Source organism: Anser cygnoides, chromosome 4 (genome assembly GCF_040182565.1).
Source record: "Anser cygnoides isolate HZ-2024a breed goose chromosome 4, Taihu_goose_T2T_genome, whole genome shotgun sequence".
Classification (NCBI taxonomy): domain Eukaryota; kingdom Metazoa; phylum Chordata; class Aves; order Anseriformes; family Anatidae; genus Anser; species Anser cygnoides.
Window position 1 is genome coordinate 32,896,610 of NC_089876.1, and position 15,102 is coordinate 32,911,711.

General features: G+C 51.2%; 2 protein-coding genes across 7 annotated transcripts; one reads left to right on the top strand and one right to left on the bottom strand.

Moving 5' to 3' along the window:
* The first annotated feature begins 132 nt into the window (after nt 1-132).
* On the top strand, nt 133-10,071 carry HNRNPD (heterogeneous nuclear ribonucleoprotein D). Of its 2 annotated transcripts, XR_010831432.1 has the most exons (9): nt 133-428; nt 3,749-3,917; nt 4,746-4,907; nt 6,097-6,228; nt 7,152-7,251; nt 7,347-7,493; nt 8,441-8,538; nt 8,847-8,953; nt 9,755-10,071. XR_010831432.1 is itself a non-coding variant. In XM_066996644.1 (8 exons), exons 1-7 carry the CDS (start codon nt 241-243, stop codon nt 8,506-8,508), a joined length of 966 nt encoding a protein of 321 aa, XP_066852745.1. In that variant the 5' UTR covers nt 134-240; the 3' UTR covers nt 8,509-8,538; nt 9,755-10,071. The 2 variants fall into 2 exon arrangements, 1 of the variants encoding a protein (XP_066852745.1); XM_066996644.1 differs by lacking the exon at nt 8,847-8,953 and having other exon boundaries at nt 134-428.
* Nucleotides 10,072-13,386: 3,315 nt separating this feature from the next.
* LOC106041939 (placenta-specific gene 8 protein-like) lies at nt 13,387-14,937 on the bottom strand. Of its 5 annotated transcripts, XM_013190656.3 has the most exons (5): nt 14,411-14,730; nt 14,056-14,172; nt 13,846-13,970; nt 13,633-13,736; nt 13,387-13,518 (listed from the first exon to the last, which is right to left on the bottom strand). In XM_013190656.3, coding segments are annotated over exons 1-5 (411 nt in total). In that variant the 5' UTR covers nt 14,475-14,730; the 3' UTR covers nt 13,387-13,517. The 5 variants fall into 5 exon arrangements, with proteins under 5 accessions (XP_013046110.2, XP_013046113.1, XP_013046111.1 ...); XM_013190659.3 differs by lacking the exons at nt 13,387-13,518; nt 14,411-14,730 and adding an exon at nt 14,781-14,937 and having other exon boundaries at nt 13,629-13,736; XM_013190657.3 differs by lacking the exons at nt 13,387-13,518; nt 14,411-14,730 and adding an exon at nt 14,781-14,919 and having other exon boundaries at nt 13,629-13,736; nt 14,056-14,192.
* Nucleotides 14,938-15,102: the final 165 nt, after the last annotated feature.

Sequence of the window (15,102 nt, forward strand, 5' to 3'; positions counted from 1 at the left end):
TTCCGAGGGAGCAGCGCGGGGCCTCCTCCCGCTCCTCGGGAGCTGCCTGAGGCGGGCCGGGCCCTGCCGCCGCCATGGCGTCACGTGGGGCGGCGCGGCGCCCCTTCCGCCCGCCATTTTAGGCTGGCTCGGCGTCGGCGCCATTAAGACGAGCGGGCGGCGGGCGGAGGGCTCGGGCCGGGGCCGCCACCGGGGCCGGCGCCGCGGCGGGGAAGCGGAGCCGGGGGCGGCGGCGGCGCCATGTCGGAGCAGCAGTTCGCCGTGGACGCGGCCGGCGGCGGGGGCGGCCCGGCGGAGCAGCCGGAACAGCCCGAGGGGCTGCCGGGGGCCGGCGCGGGGGGCGCCGACGGGGCTGGCGGCGGCGGCGGCGTCGGCGGCGAGTCGGAGGGAGCCAAGATCGACGCCAGCAAGAACGAGGAGGACGAGGGGTGAGCGGCGGCGCCCCGCGGTCGTGGCTCCCCCCGGGCGGCCCGCTCCGAGCCGGGGAGCTTCGGCCCCGGCCAAGTTGGGGGGTTTGTTTATTTCCTCGTTCCCTCGGAGGATGCTGCTGCTGCGGGAAGTTAAGGCGCGGCGCTGCTGGTACGAGCTCTGCCGCGGTGCTCTGTGACGGAGAAGCGATGGCCGGAGCAGCGTCGCCAGGCTTCGTGCCACCCTCTGCCATTTCTCCTCCGGCAGCCCTAAAGAGAGGGGAAGGGACCGTGGGCTTGGGGGGCCGTAACGCGTATCGCTCTTCTGGCTCGCGCCACGAGGTGGGCTCTTGTCAGCGAGCCCACGAAACTCCCTGCGCAGGACCGTGCCGTAGGTGACGAGTTTAAGCGCAGAACGAATGCGGTTTTTCATCTCCCCAAAGTCTGGTGCTTGGCAGGGGGCAGAGAGCAGCCTTCCTACAGCAGGTGAAGTTCATGTAGAATAGATCCAGTTCCAGGACGGGCTGCCGCTCCGTGCTGGTGCCTGTCGTGCTGCTGTGAAACTCAGGCAGCAAGTGTGTTTTTTCAAGGCAGAAAATAAAAAAAAAAAACTGAATAAAGGAGCAGTAGCTGTGTGTGTCCTGTCAGGACTTGCAGAGAAGCCTCCCCTTTTGTAATAAACCAGGGTGTTGCTGACAGTGCGGAGACGCAACAGGAACGTGTTTTGAGTGCTTTCCCAGTGCTCATGGGAGCCTAGATGCTATCCTCACTTCTTCCTACCTTAAGTACCTCACTTTAAGTTCTGTCACCATTTTCATATTTGTTCTGCCTTTACCTATCGAAGGGTTGCATGAGGACGTAGACTTTTTTTTGAGTCAGCACAGCCTCCGAGGAGTTGTCACTGCGTGGTGTGGTGATGCGGGGCACTGAGTACACTGTAGTGTACGTCGGCTTGTAGTTGAGTTCAGTCTTTCACCCCATGAGAGAATAGTTTTTGACCTGCCACTTGTTGGTAACACTGTATGGGAAACTGTTTTTGACAGCTCTTGGAGGCAGAGGGAAGACAGCGTGCCCTCAGTAGTTGCTGGATGGAGGTATGATAGTGGTTCCTTTACATTAGGAATTAGAGACAGGATTTTCAGCAACTGAGTGCACTCTCAATTTTTCCCAGGTATGATCTTTGTACTCAGATATCCCTAAGTTGGCAACTGCTGGGAAACATCCCGATCAGGCATCTGGAGAAAGGCCACAGCCAGTCACTGCTTCTGTGTATGCTCAGTTTAGCTATGTCCGAAGCTTGAAAGCTTGGCCAGTGCCCTTCTGGTGACCTGTTTTGGAAAAACGTGCACTGATGTGACTTCAACCAGCCAAGCCGTGGTTTGGAAAGGACGCGTGTTTCACTAGGTTTTGACAGTACGGTGGCACGGCTCGTAATTGTCATTTGTGGTCCTGTTGGTGTCGTAGCCTTGCTCTGGCCTCAGTTTTGCAGTGGAGCTGAAAAACTTTTGCTGTAGTGGAAAGCTGGAGCAATTAGGTTTTGCTGCTCCGTGACTGCAGTCACACATTCAGTTTTTGCATGGTGCTGGGGAAATCCTTCAGAAGGGCAGGAATTTCAAACTCCTGGTTTGGGTCGTGAACGTAGTGATAGAAAGCAGGGTTTTGTAGTTTGTGTTAATTGTTCTGCTGACAGCTGTAAAAGGGATGTTTTGTACGGCATGAAGCCCGTGTACGTTCTACAGGAACTGCTCCAGTGTCAGTATCTCCTATGTGTCAGAAATACGATGCTGCATCCTCGGCGTGTGTTGTGTTTTGCTGCTTAGAAAAAACACACGACAACAAACAGGATGACTGCTAATGATACCAGGCTTTCTTTGGATGACTGAACCCTGCTGGTCGGAGGCTACCGTTTTACTAGCATGGTCCATTTGTTCATGTCACTCCCGAAAACAGTAAGAGGTCGCCAAGGTAGGGCATCCAGTGCTTTTTGGAGAAAAGAGAGCTGGAACTAATGGGAGAGGTGAATAAAGGTATGGGGGATTGGTGCTCCTGTTGATAGATGGAAAAACTTCATGTGGAAACAGATGAAGCTTCTGAGCCCTGCTGCGTCTGGAGGTTCGAGACATTTGTCAGAAGCTGAACCTTCCTGTTTATTTCGTAACAGCACAGCCAGTTCAACGAGGCTTGGGGTGAGTTCAGATGAACAGCTTGGGTTTGAGAGGGCTGGACCTGTGGAAGTGCAGCGCGATCGGAGCAGGGATGCCTGTGTGTGTGCGGCACGTGCAGGAGATGGAAGCGCGCTTGGGTGCTTGCGCAGGTTGTCTGAAAACAGTGCGTGTCATTGTGAAATAAATCGGCAGAGCTTTGGAGAACACGTTTTTACACATTTCAGTGGATCATACCTTTCAGTTCTGAGCCTGTCACAAAATCTTCTTTATCAGCATTAGAAGAGATCATCTCAAAACGAATCCGCTCTGAATGAGAGCATAAGCCTCGTGCCTGATGACTAGGGCATTGCATTCCTGCGCTCGTTGGCTTGATTTTCAGTTGATGCAAGTCGTCAAGCATTTCCTTCAGCGGTGCAGCAGTGCCTGAATTTTTTGTGCCACACTGCTGTTTCCAGACGGTCATGATTTGAATCCAAGCTTCCAGCGTGCTTGTGTAATTAAAAGTCATGACTAAAGGTACCTTTCGTACCCGTTTTCCCAGCAGCGCGGCTCCTGTAAACAGTCTGTAGGGAAGTTGTTCTGGGGATTGGTTTGGATTATGCCAGCTGTTTATATCATGTTTTGGGGAGGAAAAGTTAGCTTTGAGCATCCAATACTTAGCTTTTTTACACCTTTATGGGGAAGCGGACTCGACTGCGCTTTTTTATTTGTTTTTTGGTGTACTCGTGCTGGCATGCGTGCATTCCAAGCGAGTGTGTCAGTGCTCCTGGGTACCCCTGCTGCCTTAGACATGTATCGGTCCTGCCTCTGCTTCACAAACAGCTGTGGGGGGCTTCGCAGAGACCCGTGTGGGTTAAGCCTGTGGGTCAGTAGCGACGGGGTTGCAGGGAGGTAGCAGTACACCTTTACATCGCTCCTTGCGGCTTCTTGGGGTAGTGACTTAAACAACTGCAGCGGACGGCTGCGCAGAGCTGTTGCATGCCTGCAGGCCTGTATCTGTTCTGGCCAGGGTCGTTTCAGCAACGTGTCGAAAAGTGCGGGGCCTCCTATGCGCGCCTGGGGTGTCACTGATAAAGCCCTGCTACACCTTAACGTAAGGCAGCTGAGCTCGTACAGCTTGATGGCGTGGGATCTTAGGTGAAGTGTCTTAACGGGCTAACCTTCTTGTCTCAACAGGAAAATGTTCATTGGCGGCCTTAGCTGGGACACTACAAAGAAAGACCTGAAGGACTATTTCTCTAAATTTGGCGAAGTTGTAGACTGCACTCTGAAGTTAGACCCCATCACTGGGCGATCGAGAGGCTTCGGCTTTGTACTCTTTAAAGAATCGGAGAGCGTAGATAAGGTAGTATTAATGTGATCAAACGGCACCTTAAATTGTAGTCCGCAAAGGTGCAGCACTCAGGTGACTGCACACATAGTTATTTGCACATAACCTGTTACAGATGATTTTGGGATGCAACCTATTTAAGATGCTGCTTATGGAAATGTTCTTTTCCCACACTTAGTCGTGCCACAGCGGCCGGGAGCAGCAGCGGCTCCCAGAATAGGCCTTTGGGTACTTGCAGGGGAACGTGCTGCAACCCACTGGCCTTGTGCAATTCAAAACTATCACGTATAATACACCTGCTGCCTATCGCCAGGGAAGTGGTGATGCTAAAAGTGCGCCAAGTCCTCGTGTTCCAGAGCTGCAGGGTGACCCCTGCAGTGGGGTCGGTGGCTTTGATGCATTTGGGCATTATTCTAGCAAAAATTAGGCGTTAGCCTTTCTAAAGTGCTGCTGATGTAGCACCCTGAAGATTTGTCACCTTCGTTGATCTTTGGTGGTATCTAAGGCACAGATAAAACCCTTCTTTACTTTATGAGGTGGGAGGAGGGGAGGAGGGGATTGTGCAGTGCTTTCTGGGAAATGTTATGTCCGTATTTCCTTGGGTGATAAGTGGCTGCAGGTTATTCCTTAAAGGCTTTAGTAGAACCGTCTGTGTCAGTGGACAGTAATCAAAATCAAGGAACTGTTTGGGTTTGTGGAACAAATAATCATTGGAATAAAAATATTGCCGCTGAAGTGCTAGCATTACCAAAGCTCAAGTATGAATTAGCTGAGCCTTGCTCAAAACTCCCGTGAAACATTTAGCTTGAACTGTGAATAAGGTCTTGTTTTAATTTTCCACAGGTCATGGACCAGAAAGAACACAAGCTGAATGGGAAGGTCATTGATCCTAAAAGAGCTAAAGCCATGAAAACAAAAGAACCCGTCAAAAAGATTTTTGTTGGGGGCTTATCTCCAGACACACCTGAAGAGAAAATACGGGAATACTTTGGAGGTTTTGGTGAGGTACGTGGCAAAATAAATTGCTCGCTCTTCAAAAATTCGGTAATTAAAAACAGCCCCCAGACTCAGTCTCATTTGAAGCTACGGTAAGCTTAACAGCCAGTGTAATTCCACGTGTTTTGCTTCTCAGAATCTTAACAATAAGGGTATCACGTGGAGGCTGGGATTTGCATGGGTTGGTAATGTGGACGGGGTTATTGGAAGGAGGAGCTGGGGCACATCAGAGACTTGGAACCTGATCTGCGGGATGCCTGAATGTCTTGAGCGAGGCAGGCGTGGGAGGCACAGTTTCGGAGCATGCTGCCTGGGTTAGCTGGCTGAGATGCTCTTCAGGCAGGCCAGCTCATCTGCTGTGGCAGGGATTCAGGCAGTTTTCTGAAATTCTCTGCAACTCTATATTCTGTCTCTCTCTCTGTCCCCCATTTTGGTGGTGCAGGCGGACTGTCACAAAATACCACCTCGGAGCTTAAAAGCTGCCCTGTAGGAGCTTGGTAAGGGTGATGCGAGTTGGCAGCAGCTTCTCTACTTATTGTAAGGTGTTGCCAGCATCAGGTCATGACAGCTCAGCTGTCGGGGAGCTGGGTTTTCCAATACCTGCCTGGTAGCCTGTACCAGAGGCTACAACAACTATTTCCTTAGGCCAAATCCTCCCGTGCCACTTGCAAGGAGAACTTTGTGTTTGCAGTTAGGTGTTGAACAGTATCATTTGTCCTGTTCAACAATTTTAGTAGCGTGATGAACGAGCAGAACTATGGTCTTTTGCAAAGGTAGACGTTCTTCATACAAAGCTTGAAGATTTAGGTCTGCTCAAGGGTGGAAACACCTAGTTTAACCCTGTCCTAACTGACATAACTGTAAATCAGATTGAGAGTACTTATCCAGCACGAGTGAAATACTCCTTGTGCAGCATGATCCGTTAGAGCTCCTGAGCAGGCAAGTGATAATGAGTTAGATGAAAGCAGTCACTTACGCAGTTAGGAACATAATTTCTAGTGATGATGATCGTGTTCACAATGTCAGTGATGATGGATGTAGTGATGCTGATTTGCATCGACTAACGTAAAGCCCTGCGATGAAAGCACACTGTCATATTCTAGTTGAAATAATTTTATTTGGCAAATACGAGCTGTTAGAAATGTTTTCAAGTCGTGCAAATGGCAGGATAAAATGTAACACAACTCTTCTCTACCAGGTTGAGTCTATAGAGCTCCCCATGGACAACAAAACTAACAAGAGGCGTGGATTTTGCTTCATTACTTTCAAGGAGGAGGAACCAGTGAAGAAAATAATGGAAAAGAAATACCACAACGTTGGGCTTAGTAAAGTAGGTGACTTTTTTCCTAGAGAAACTGAACACTGACAGTAGAGTGAATTACATGATCATTTCTGGCTGGTTTTGAAGAATAGTCTGAAAATACCTATAAGCTTTATTTCTCTCATGTTGTGCTAAACCTATGAAGCATTTCTAGAGGTGCTAGTAATTGGTTACAGAAAGCCTATGAGCTGAGGGGTCTTCCCGTGACGTTTTGTTCTGCACGCCCTGTGGGGAGAGGGCTGGCAGCAGCGTGGTTGTTGGCTCTGACGCTCCCAGGTTGTCTGGCGGTGTGCCCTGGGTGCTGCCTCACTCATCTGCTCCGGGAGGTTTAACCACGCTTTCCAAGTCACTGGATCTTTAATCAAGTCACTGGAGTGTTTAATCTGGAAATACTCTGTTGTTTAGGCAAAATGCCAATTTATCTTAGAGTGCTTCCGGAACTGAACTGAAATGGGAAGCTAGGCTTTCCTGTTGGAAGTTACCTTCCTTTCAGAAATGTGTTTAAAATTAAACCTTGTAACCCAAACTCAAATCGTAGCCGGCCTCTTCCTCGTTGGATGGATATGCAGTGGAAGCTTTGGGAACTGAGCAAAACGCAACGATACTTTTGTAGCTCAGAGCTGAGTTTGCTTTTCCCAAATAAATACCTCAGAGGTCTGTTCTAAAGTTAAAACAGAAAGAAATACAATGAAACAAGTGTTGTTTTTCAGAATCGGTTCTACTGACAGGAAGGTGGGGAACTTGAAAAGTCTTTACAATGTCAGTGTCTTTCAGCAATGCTCAAGTTGAAGAGTGTAAGCTCTGCATTTTGTTCCCAGGAAGAGCACCGGGGTGACCAAATTTTATTTTCCGCTTAACGTTCCGTAAGCTTAGGAATTCTTGGTGAAGATTGTTGCTGCGAATCGGATCTGATGTCAACTTTCCTTTTCCAGTGTGAAATAAAAGTAGCCATGTCAAAGGAACAGTACCAGCAGCAGCAGCAGTGGGGGAGCAGAGGAGGATTTGTCGGAAGAGCTCGAGGAAGAGGCGGCGGTAAGTTTGCACTGGCGTGGTATAAGACGTCGAGGGGCTTGCTTGAGCGAAAGCAAGTCTCCTGCAGTTCTGAGTTCTGGCACGCTGTGTTGCAGGCCCCAGTCAAAACTGGAACCAGGGATACAGCAGCTACTGGAATCAGGGGTATGGGAACTATGGCTACAACAGCCAAGGGTACGGAGGTTACGGAGGATACGACTACACTGGTTACAACAACTACTACGGATATGGTGACTATAGCAGTAAGTACCGAACTTCTTGTGAAAAGCCCTGCTGTTGGAAAGAAAATTGCTGACACAAATACAAAAAACAAACAAACACCAAACTGTCTTTAAAAGCATATTGGTTTAGGTTTTCAGCTAGCTTAGCGGCATTCCTCTCATGTGTGAGGTCCTTGGTGTGCTGGTTTCCAGTGCCCCTGTGTCCCCAGCTTTTGTGTCACACCAAGTCAGGTGCTTGTGCACATCGGTTGTGCAGTCAGGCTGTGGTACTGCCTGGAAAGCCTCATCCTTTCCGGGGTGCCGGGGAGATGGAGTATTGCCTCTCCTGGTGGCAGGGGAAGGTGCCCGTCGGCTTCCTAATGCACACCTCACTTTTAGATGGTCAGAGAGCACACCTGCCTCAGCTGTCTCCTTACAAACGTGCTCTGCAGACTGTTCAGGCTCACGAAGGGGCTGTCTTGGCCGAGAATAGAACACAAATTTGAGTCCAGCAGTGGCTGCGTCGTACATCGTTAAGTTACCCGTCTTCAGAAGACTGTAGTTAGCACAGAGGTGATATGGCCGTAATCAGAATTTGGGGATGGACCAGCAGCTGCACAATTATACACTCCTGCAAAATAGTGGGGGGAGTTTTTTTTTGGGGGGTGTTTTCCTCCTGATCCCTTGGTAAATTTGTTCTGCCTTAGCGTGCCAATAACTACTCACAATTTGGGAATAGCCTAGCATTTTTGTGAATGTGTTTGTTTTCTCCCACATGCTTTTGAAGGGGTGAGTGTAAAATCGTTATGTTCTGGGGAGGCTGGAGCTGTGGGTAGGATGAAAACCGTTGTGAGCAGCTTGATGCTGCTGAGGTGTCGGGGTGCGGGAAGCTGGCTCTGAAAGCTGCCTTAGCTGATGGCGTTGATGTTTCCTCCTGAAACACGGCCGCCCCCGGAGCTTCCCATCTGACGGCTTTCTGTTGTGTTTAGATCAGCAGAGTGGTTATGGGAAAGTATCTCGGCGAGGTGGTCATCAAAATAGCTACAAACCATACTAAATTATTCCGTTCGCAACTTACCCTGAACAGGTATGTCCTGACTATGTACCTGCAACCTGATTTTGTACTTAATAGTAATTTTTCAAATCTATTGCGTAAGCTATTGTAATGATTAATGCTTTAAAATTTCACAGCACCCAGACGTGCTTACCGTAATGTAACGTAATGACTTTGAAGATATGTAACACAGGTGCTCTTAAGCTTTTGCCTTTTGCCCTATAATTAACAAGTCAGTAAAGTTAACAGGTAAAGTACTGCTAATGGGTACAAATTAAGGAATTGCAGCGAAACAATATTGCCTACTAACTCTGACATTATACCTTGTTTGTACCCGCCAGCGGGAACTTCATTGCAGGCCCTGTGTCGCGCTGACTTCACGATTCTCACAGGCCCGCTCAATGCGGACAGGGTACGAGATGCTCACGCTCTCGAATGCTGCCGTTTGGTATGGTCTCTTCCAACATCCTGTATCAGCATTATAAAATAAAATGGATACTTCAAGCTTTGCCTTCACTTATTTCTTTGCTTTTAAAACTATATGTAATGTAATTTTAATGCATTTTTTACAGGCCCAGTAATGGTTAAATACGTCAGCTTACTGAATAATTTTAACTTTGTTCTTCTAAGGATACAGCTTGTCTCTGGATTTTCCAGTCTTAATTTTATATTTTATTAATCTATTTTAATGCTTGCTTTTCCCATTTATAGACATGGTAGCAGTAATTGCAAGAAGTTCTTGAGCTGAATTCCTGTTGTGTCGACTTCTCCTTAGCTTCTGAGCACAATCCTACTATAGTAGTCGATGTAACCTTTTCTTCTAGTTGTATTTTCTTAACGGATAAGCTAATAATACTCTATAGTGGGTCGGCACAATTCCTAAACGCAACCTTTTGGGCCGGAAAGGTCCGTCCACCAGAGTAGCTTTTGGTGGTGGTTACAGGTATCTGAGATGTCTCGCAACATCTGAGACTAGAAGCGTTTTGTCAGTAAATTCACAGCTTACGATGAAAAGCTTGCCTTAAACATTGGCGCACATGTGGATTTCCAGCTCATGGACTCTCCTGTTCAGCTTTAATTTTAAAAAGCATATATTTACACGATTAATGTTGATATACCATATTTACGTAGAGTGGGACATAGGGGTATCTAAAAAGCAGTTTTCTGTTAATAAAAAAGAAAGAAAAAGCTGTTCTGCCTGCTGTCAGTTGGCACAGAATGACTTGTTCCTCTCTTTTCTTTCTCCTAGGTGCAGCAGCAGTATTTTCTCATGGGAAGAGTCATTTGGGGCGGCACATGCTGCCTGCTAATAGCAGTTCAGACTAATTTTTGTATCAAGTCCATGATGGGAAGTAAGCCGTGGGGTCCCCCTGAAGTTTAATTGAGTGCTCGTTAAGGCAAAATGGCTTTCACACCGTCTTATTTCTTAACCACGATGCTTACCGATCGCTTTGTTTTACGCCCCTCCCTCTGTACCGTAGCGCGCGTCCTGTGTTGAAGCCCCGTGTGGCAGTGTCCTGCTGTAGTGGTGTCGGGCCGGTTTTTTAATAAATCTTTTTGTACGAACCTGCTGCGATTGGGGGTACCGGGGGGGGAAGGCATCAGCGGCGGAGCCCGGGGTGGCGGGGGTGCTGTGCTGTGGGTCTTGGCAAGCAGCTCCTTGGGTGGTTTTGGGGGCTCAGTTGCACCCCCCCCTCCCAAAGGTGTGTTTCTGGATCTTGAGCAGAGGCCGAGTCATGCGTGTTCAGGGCCTGAAAGCGCAGGCTGAGTCGCATGGTTTTGGGGCTCTGGAAACAAGGCTGAGTCGTTCGTTTTCAGAGCTTGGAAATGGAGAGCCAGCGCTGCCTTTTGGGGCTGGAGAGCGAGCTGCAAGCCAGAGGGTGGGGGAATTGCTGAAACTTCCCTACTGCCTAAGCCCTCCAGTCTCTGATGGAAAATGGAGGCTTAAGTGCCATGGTTCGGCACTCAGAAAAGTAGCTAAGCCCTATCTTTTTCCTGCTTGAAAATGGAGGCAAAGTGCTACATTTAGGGGCCAAAACTGGAGACTTAAGTCCCACCTTTTCACAGCAGAAAAGCAGGGCCTAGTGCCATGGTTTGGAGACTCAAAAAAAACACCTAAGTCAGTCAGTCCTATCTTTGTTCCTGCTTGAAAATGGAGACTAAGCACTACATTTTCAAAGCAGGAAAGCAAGGCCTGGCACCGCACTTCAGGATCCCTAAAATGAGCTCTGTGAGATGTTTTTTGGGGGGCTCCAAAAGCAAGGCCCCATGTAGTGTTTGTGAAGCCTGGCCAAAGACCCAGTGCTGCATTTTCAGTGCCTGAAAGCGGAGGCTCGGTCCTGTGCTGGTGGACCTCAGAAAGTGGCTCCACTTTTTTGGTTTTGGGGACCAGGCAGGCGAGGGAGGGGGGAGGGTGTCGGGGCAGGCATGCAGACCCTCAGGGGAGAAAGTGGCATGCACCAGGCTGAATAAAGTGTTCGAGATGGGCAAAAAGGCACTTTCCCCTTTCCCACGTGCACTCATTGCCTGGAATAGTTACCGCCTTAATTGTCCAATACTTACGCCACCTTTGCACAATTCTGACAGTCCATATTAATATGAAGTTATGACAGTGATTGATTCACGACCTTGGCCACAGGCCAGATTGCAACAAATGAGCTGGAGCTTGAATTAGTTTAGAACAAGAACGAGCTTTTATTGAAGCAGCCCTTCGCTTATCTTGTAAGAGGAAGGATCATCCATTAGGTGGAGATGGAACTAAGCCGCACCCTTCAGGTATGACTTCTTCGAGACAGATGATCGATGAGACAGGTACGTAAGCATTAGGAGCATCACATATCCCAACAGCCGGGTGGTCAAAACCGGAACAAAGAGTAGCACAAGTCATCTTATATTGAAAGAAGGTAGAGTGTCCAGCTGTGGAACTGTAAGAGGCTAGATCGGCCATGAGGTAGACTGTGGAGCTTCAGCAGGGTGCGATTGTGCACCTAACCTGAGCTGTGGAAAGACAGCTGAGATGGGTTGGAGCTGCCAACGACCACCGGTGGTACAGGGCAGGGCACCTCTGATGCGGCACGTCCGCTAGCTGGAGCTGCAGCCCCGCCGCAGCGCCTGTTAGCTGGGGCCGTGACGGCACCGACACCCACGGGCTGAGACTGAACAGCACAAGCATGGCCACAAGGCGGGGTCCTGAGGCAGCGACATGTCCTTCGTACATGTGAAGGAGCAAAAGCGGTTGCTCAGAGATGCGGGGGGCACAGCACTGCCCGACAGACGCCCAGCCCCTTCCACTAGGTGCCCATGCCCTCCGCAGCCACCAGTCTCATTTCCCCCCACAAGAGCAGACTAAAACATGAAGAAACGTAGCTACTGCACCGGGAGCCCAAGGCATGCCTGGCAAGCTCAGCAGGGAGTGAGACATCTTTGATGAGCACAGAATAGAGAATCCCCGATAACCAACAAACAAACGCCTGTTTTCCCTGCAGGCTAGTTTGTCATCAATCAGGATTAGCTGATCTGCACTATCCTACATCTCCTTTAGGTATTAGCACCAACGTGGTATAAAAATAACTCAATATTTACACAAGAGGAGCTTCTCTAGATCTCCAGGACAGGCGGGATCCTCTCAGGGGACGCCTGCTGATGGTGGATGCTGTCACAAACATCATCCAGTGATGAGAAGCTTTTCTGTCTTCAGCTGTCCCAGTCCTGGGAGTGGTCTGATCCGTGCCATACTGGTAACACCTTGAGTGGTGTGCATATATATATATATAAATGTGTATATATATATATATAAGTACGCATAAAAGTAAGTATGTGCTTGCTTTAGGGGTGGCAATTCGTAATAAAACTACAGAAACCAAGCCTTTGTGTCCTTGCATATTACAGAAACCTACACACCCACAGTCACCACCTTCTCCCACCCACGGGTGGGGAAACCCTCTCAGCCCATAGCCATGACACCCATCCTGCAGCAAAGACAGGCAGAGCTAAGCTGGGCCTCTGCAAGCATGGCCCAGAGGGGAGAAGAGCCCCGAGGAGACCTTGGTGCTGGTGAGATGGGACAGGGGTCTGCAGGAACCCCATGACAGGGACACAGCTCTCACCTGTCACTGGCACACGGGTGGGTGGCCTTGGAGTCCCAGACCCTGGGTGCTGCCAGCTCGCTGAGGCAATGATGTGGCCTCCCCAGGCTATGCAGCTGATGGTACCACAGCCAGCTTGACCTCTGGGAGAACACAAAAAACATGCCAATTTCTCTGAAAAGCAGCAAAGCTGAAACAGACCAGAGCCACCAGCACTCTTCTGCAGAGCCAACCCCAGCCTCAGAATTACCTTTTCTGACCCATGACAGGTTACTGAGTAAATCCAGCACCTGCTCAAAGCCGTGGTGTAGCAAGGCAGCCCCCAATTACATGAGGTTTTCCCCCAAACTCCTCAAGCCCCCAGTCTGACGCCAGACACCAGGACGTCTCACCCCACGCAGCAGCAGCTCCCAGTGGGCTCTCAGCACCGTGGTTCCTCAGGAGGTTCATGAAGATGGCAGGCTGGACCACAGTCCCCCCACCCTGCCACCATCGCTTCCCCATCGATGCTGTCACAGGCCCTGCCAGTGGCCACACTGTGGCGTGCATGGAGGAGAAGCTGAGATGGCCGCAGCAGCATTGGCTTGGGTTTTGTTTCACTTCAGTTTTTCCCACTGCTGAGTTTCTTGGGCTGGTCCCGTCCTGGTGCAGATCTGCAAGAGATCTTCCTCTGGTGTGCTCAGTGTTGCTCTGAACACACAGCACAAAGCAGCATGCTGTCCTCTGGTGTCACAGCAGGACACCGGGAAATAATAAAGCTAAAACCACAAAGTAAATAAATGCAAACACATGCAAGTAAGGGCAAGCACTGTTCTTTATTGACCGCGTTACCAAGGGAAGGGGGGATCTGTGCAAGAACACTGAAACCCCCATTGCACAGACCAGAAATGCGAGGGCAGCATCGACTCCACAGCCCGGGCAGCAGCATCTGCAAGGGAGGGCAGAGGAGGCTGAGAGATGGGACGGGGATGCGCTAGGTCAGTCGTGGCAGGAAGGGAGGCTCAGGGAATGCGCGCGGAGCTGGGCAAAGAGGCCAACTCACCAGAAGGTGCCCTGTTCTTTCCTCCGGTTAATATCCCTCTTCAGCTGGCAGAGAGAGCACCAGGGGCAGCACAGGACGGAGAAGTAGTCATCCATGATGGAGCCCTGCCAAGAAGGACCCGTCGTACAAACAACCCCGACCCGGGGAGACGTGGCCTTGTGCGTCTCCAGTCCCCCAGGGACACACGGTGCTCCTCCCCACACCCGCACTGACCGGGATGTTGTATCGGGTGCGATACAGGGTCCTCATGGCCACGCTGGGCCCGCAGAGGCAGCACTCGTTCATGTCCCCGGCCACCTGGCAGCCCAGGCAGGGGTAGCAGAAGGTCCCGCAGATACCTGTGAGAGACATGGGGACACCCCACGCTCGACACATGCCCCACATCCCCCAGACCCTCCACCAGCCCACCCAGGGCCTACTCACAGACGCCGCAGTCGGAGCAGCAGTCCATCAGCCCTGTCTGCCAGTCATTCCTCTGCGGGGCTGCCATCGAGCCCAAGGGCTGGGTGGTGACCACATGGTGGGAGGCCATCGACAGAGCTGCACGGGCAGACGGCGTCCTGAGGAGAAGGTTGGCCAGGAGGAAAGGAGGCTGCAGCCCTCACTGCCCCAGCCCAGGGGCCACGTCTCTGGGCACTGCTCCACTGGGGCCTCACCCGCTCTGCCTCTCCCCGTCTAACCCTCCTTCCCCAGGGGGCTGGAAGACAGCACGTTTCCCATCTCCCTCTCCACTGCTCCAAGCCTAGCCACCAGCTCCTGCCCCTCCTTGCTCACTTACCTTCCTCGCCAGGTGCCTCCTCTTCCTCAGCTCCCCAGCACCACAGGAGCCCCTGCGCTCCCATCCTCCCCCAACAGCACAACACCTCCTCCTCCTCCCCACACCCAGCTGCCCCCCATAATGAGCTCCATAATGAACCCTGTAACAAACCCACCTGAGGTCCACAGCCTCCACACCCTTGGGGCTGCTCCCTAGGGCAGGGACGTGCCCTCAGCTAGCACACCGGTGGGCACTGGGCACACTGAACATGCAGCCCCGGGACCACCGCCCCCGGCCCACGTCCAACGCGGGATCACCGCAGTTTCCATTATCACCACTTCAGCCCCGATTTTCCACCATTTCACCCCAAAGCCCCCCCAGCCACACGCACCTGCAGAGCCAACCTTCTCCCAGAGCCGTGCTTCCTTTGTCCACTCACGTCCCTTATATGCACCGGGCGCTGCCAACCTCTGCTCCTCCCGGCCCAGCTGCAGGCCGGGCTGCACGCACCCCGCTTGCGCAACGTCTCCGCTGCCGGCCCTCGCCACTCCCCATGCCGGCCGCCTTTGTGCCTGCGCCGCCGTGCCCAGCAGTGCCCAGCAGCGGCCTTCGGAGAAGGGGAGGCCGCATTCAGGCTCCACAAGCCCACAAGTGCCTGCAGAGACCCACAGGGCAAACCCCCCCCTCTGAAAGTGATGGGAGTAGGGGGGACG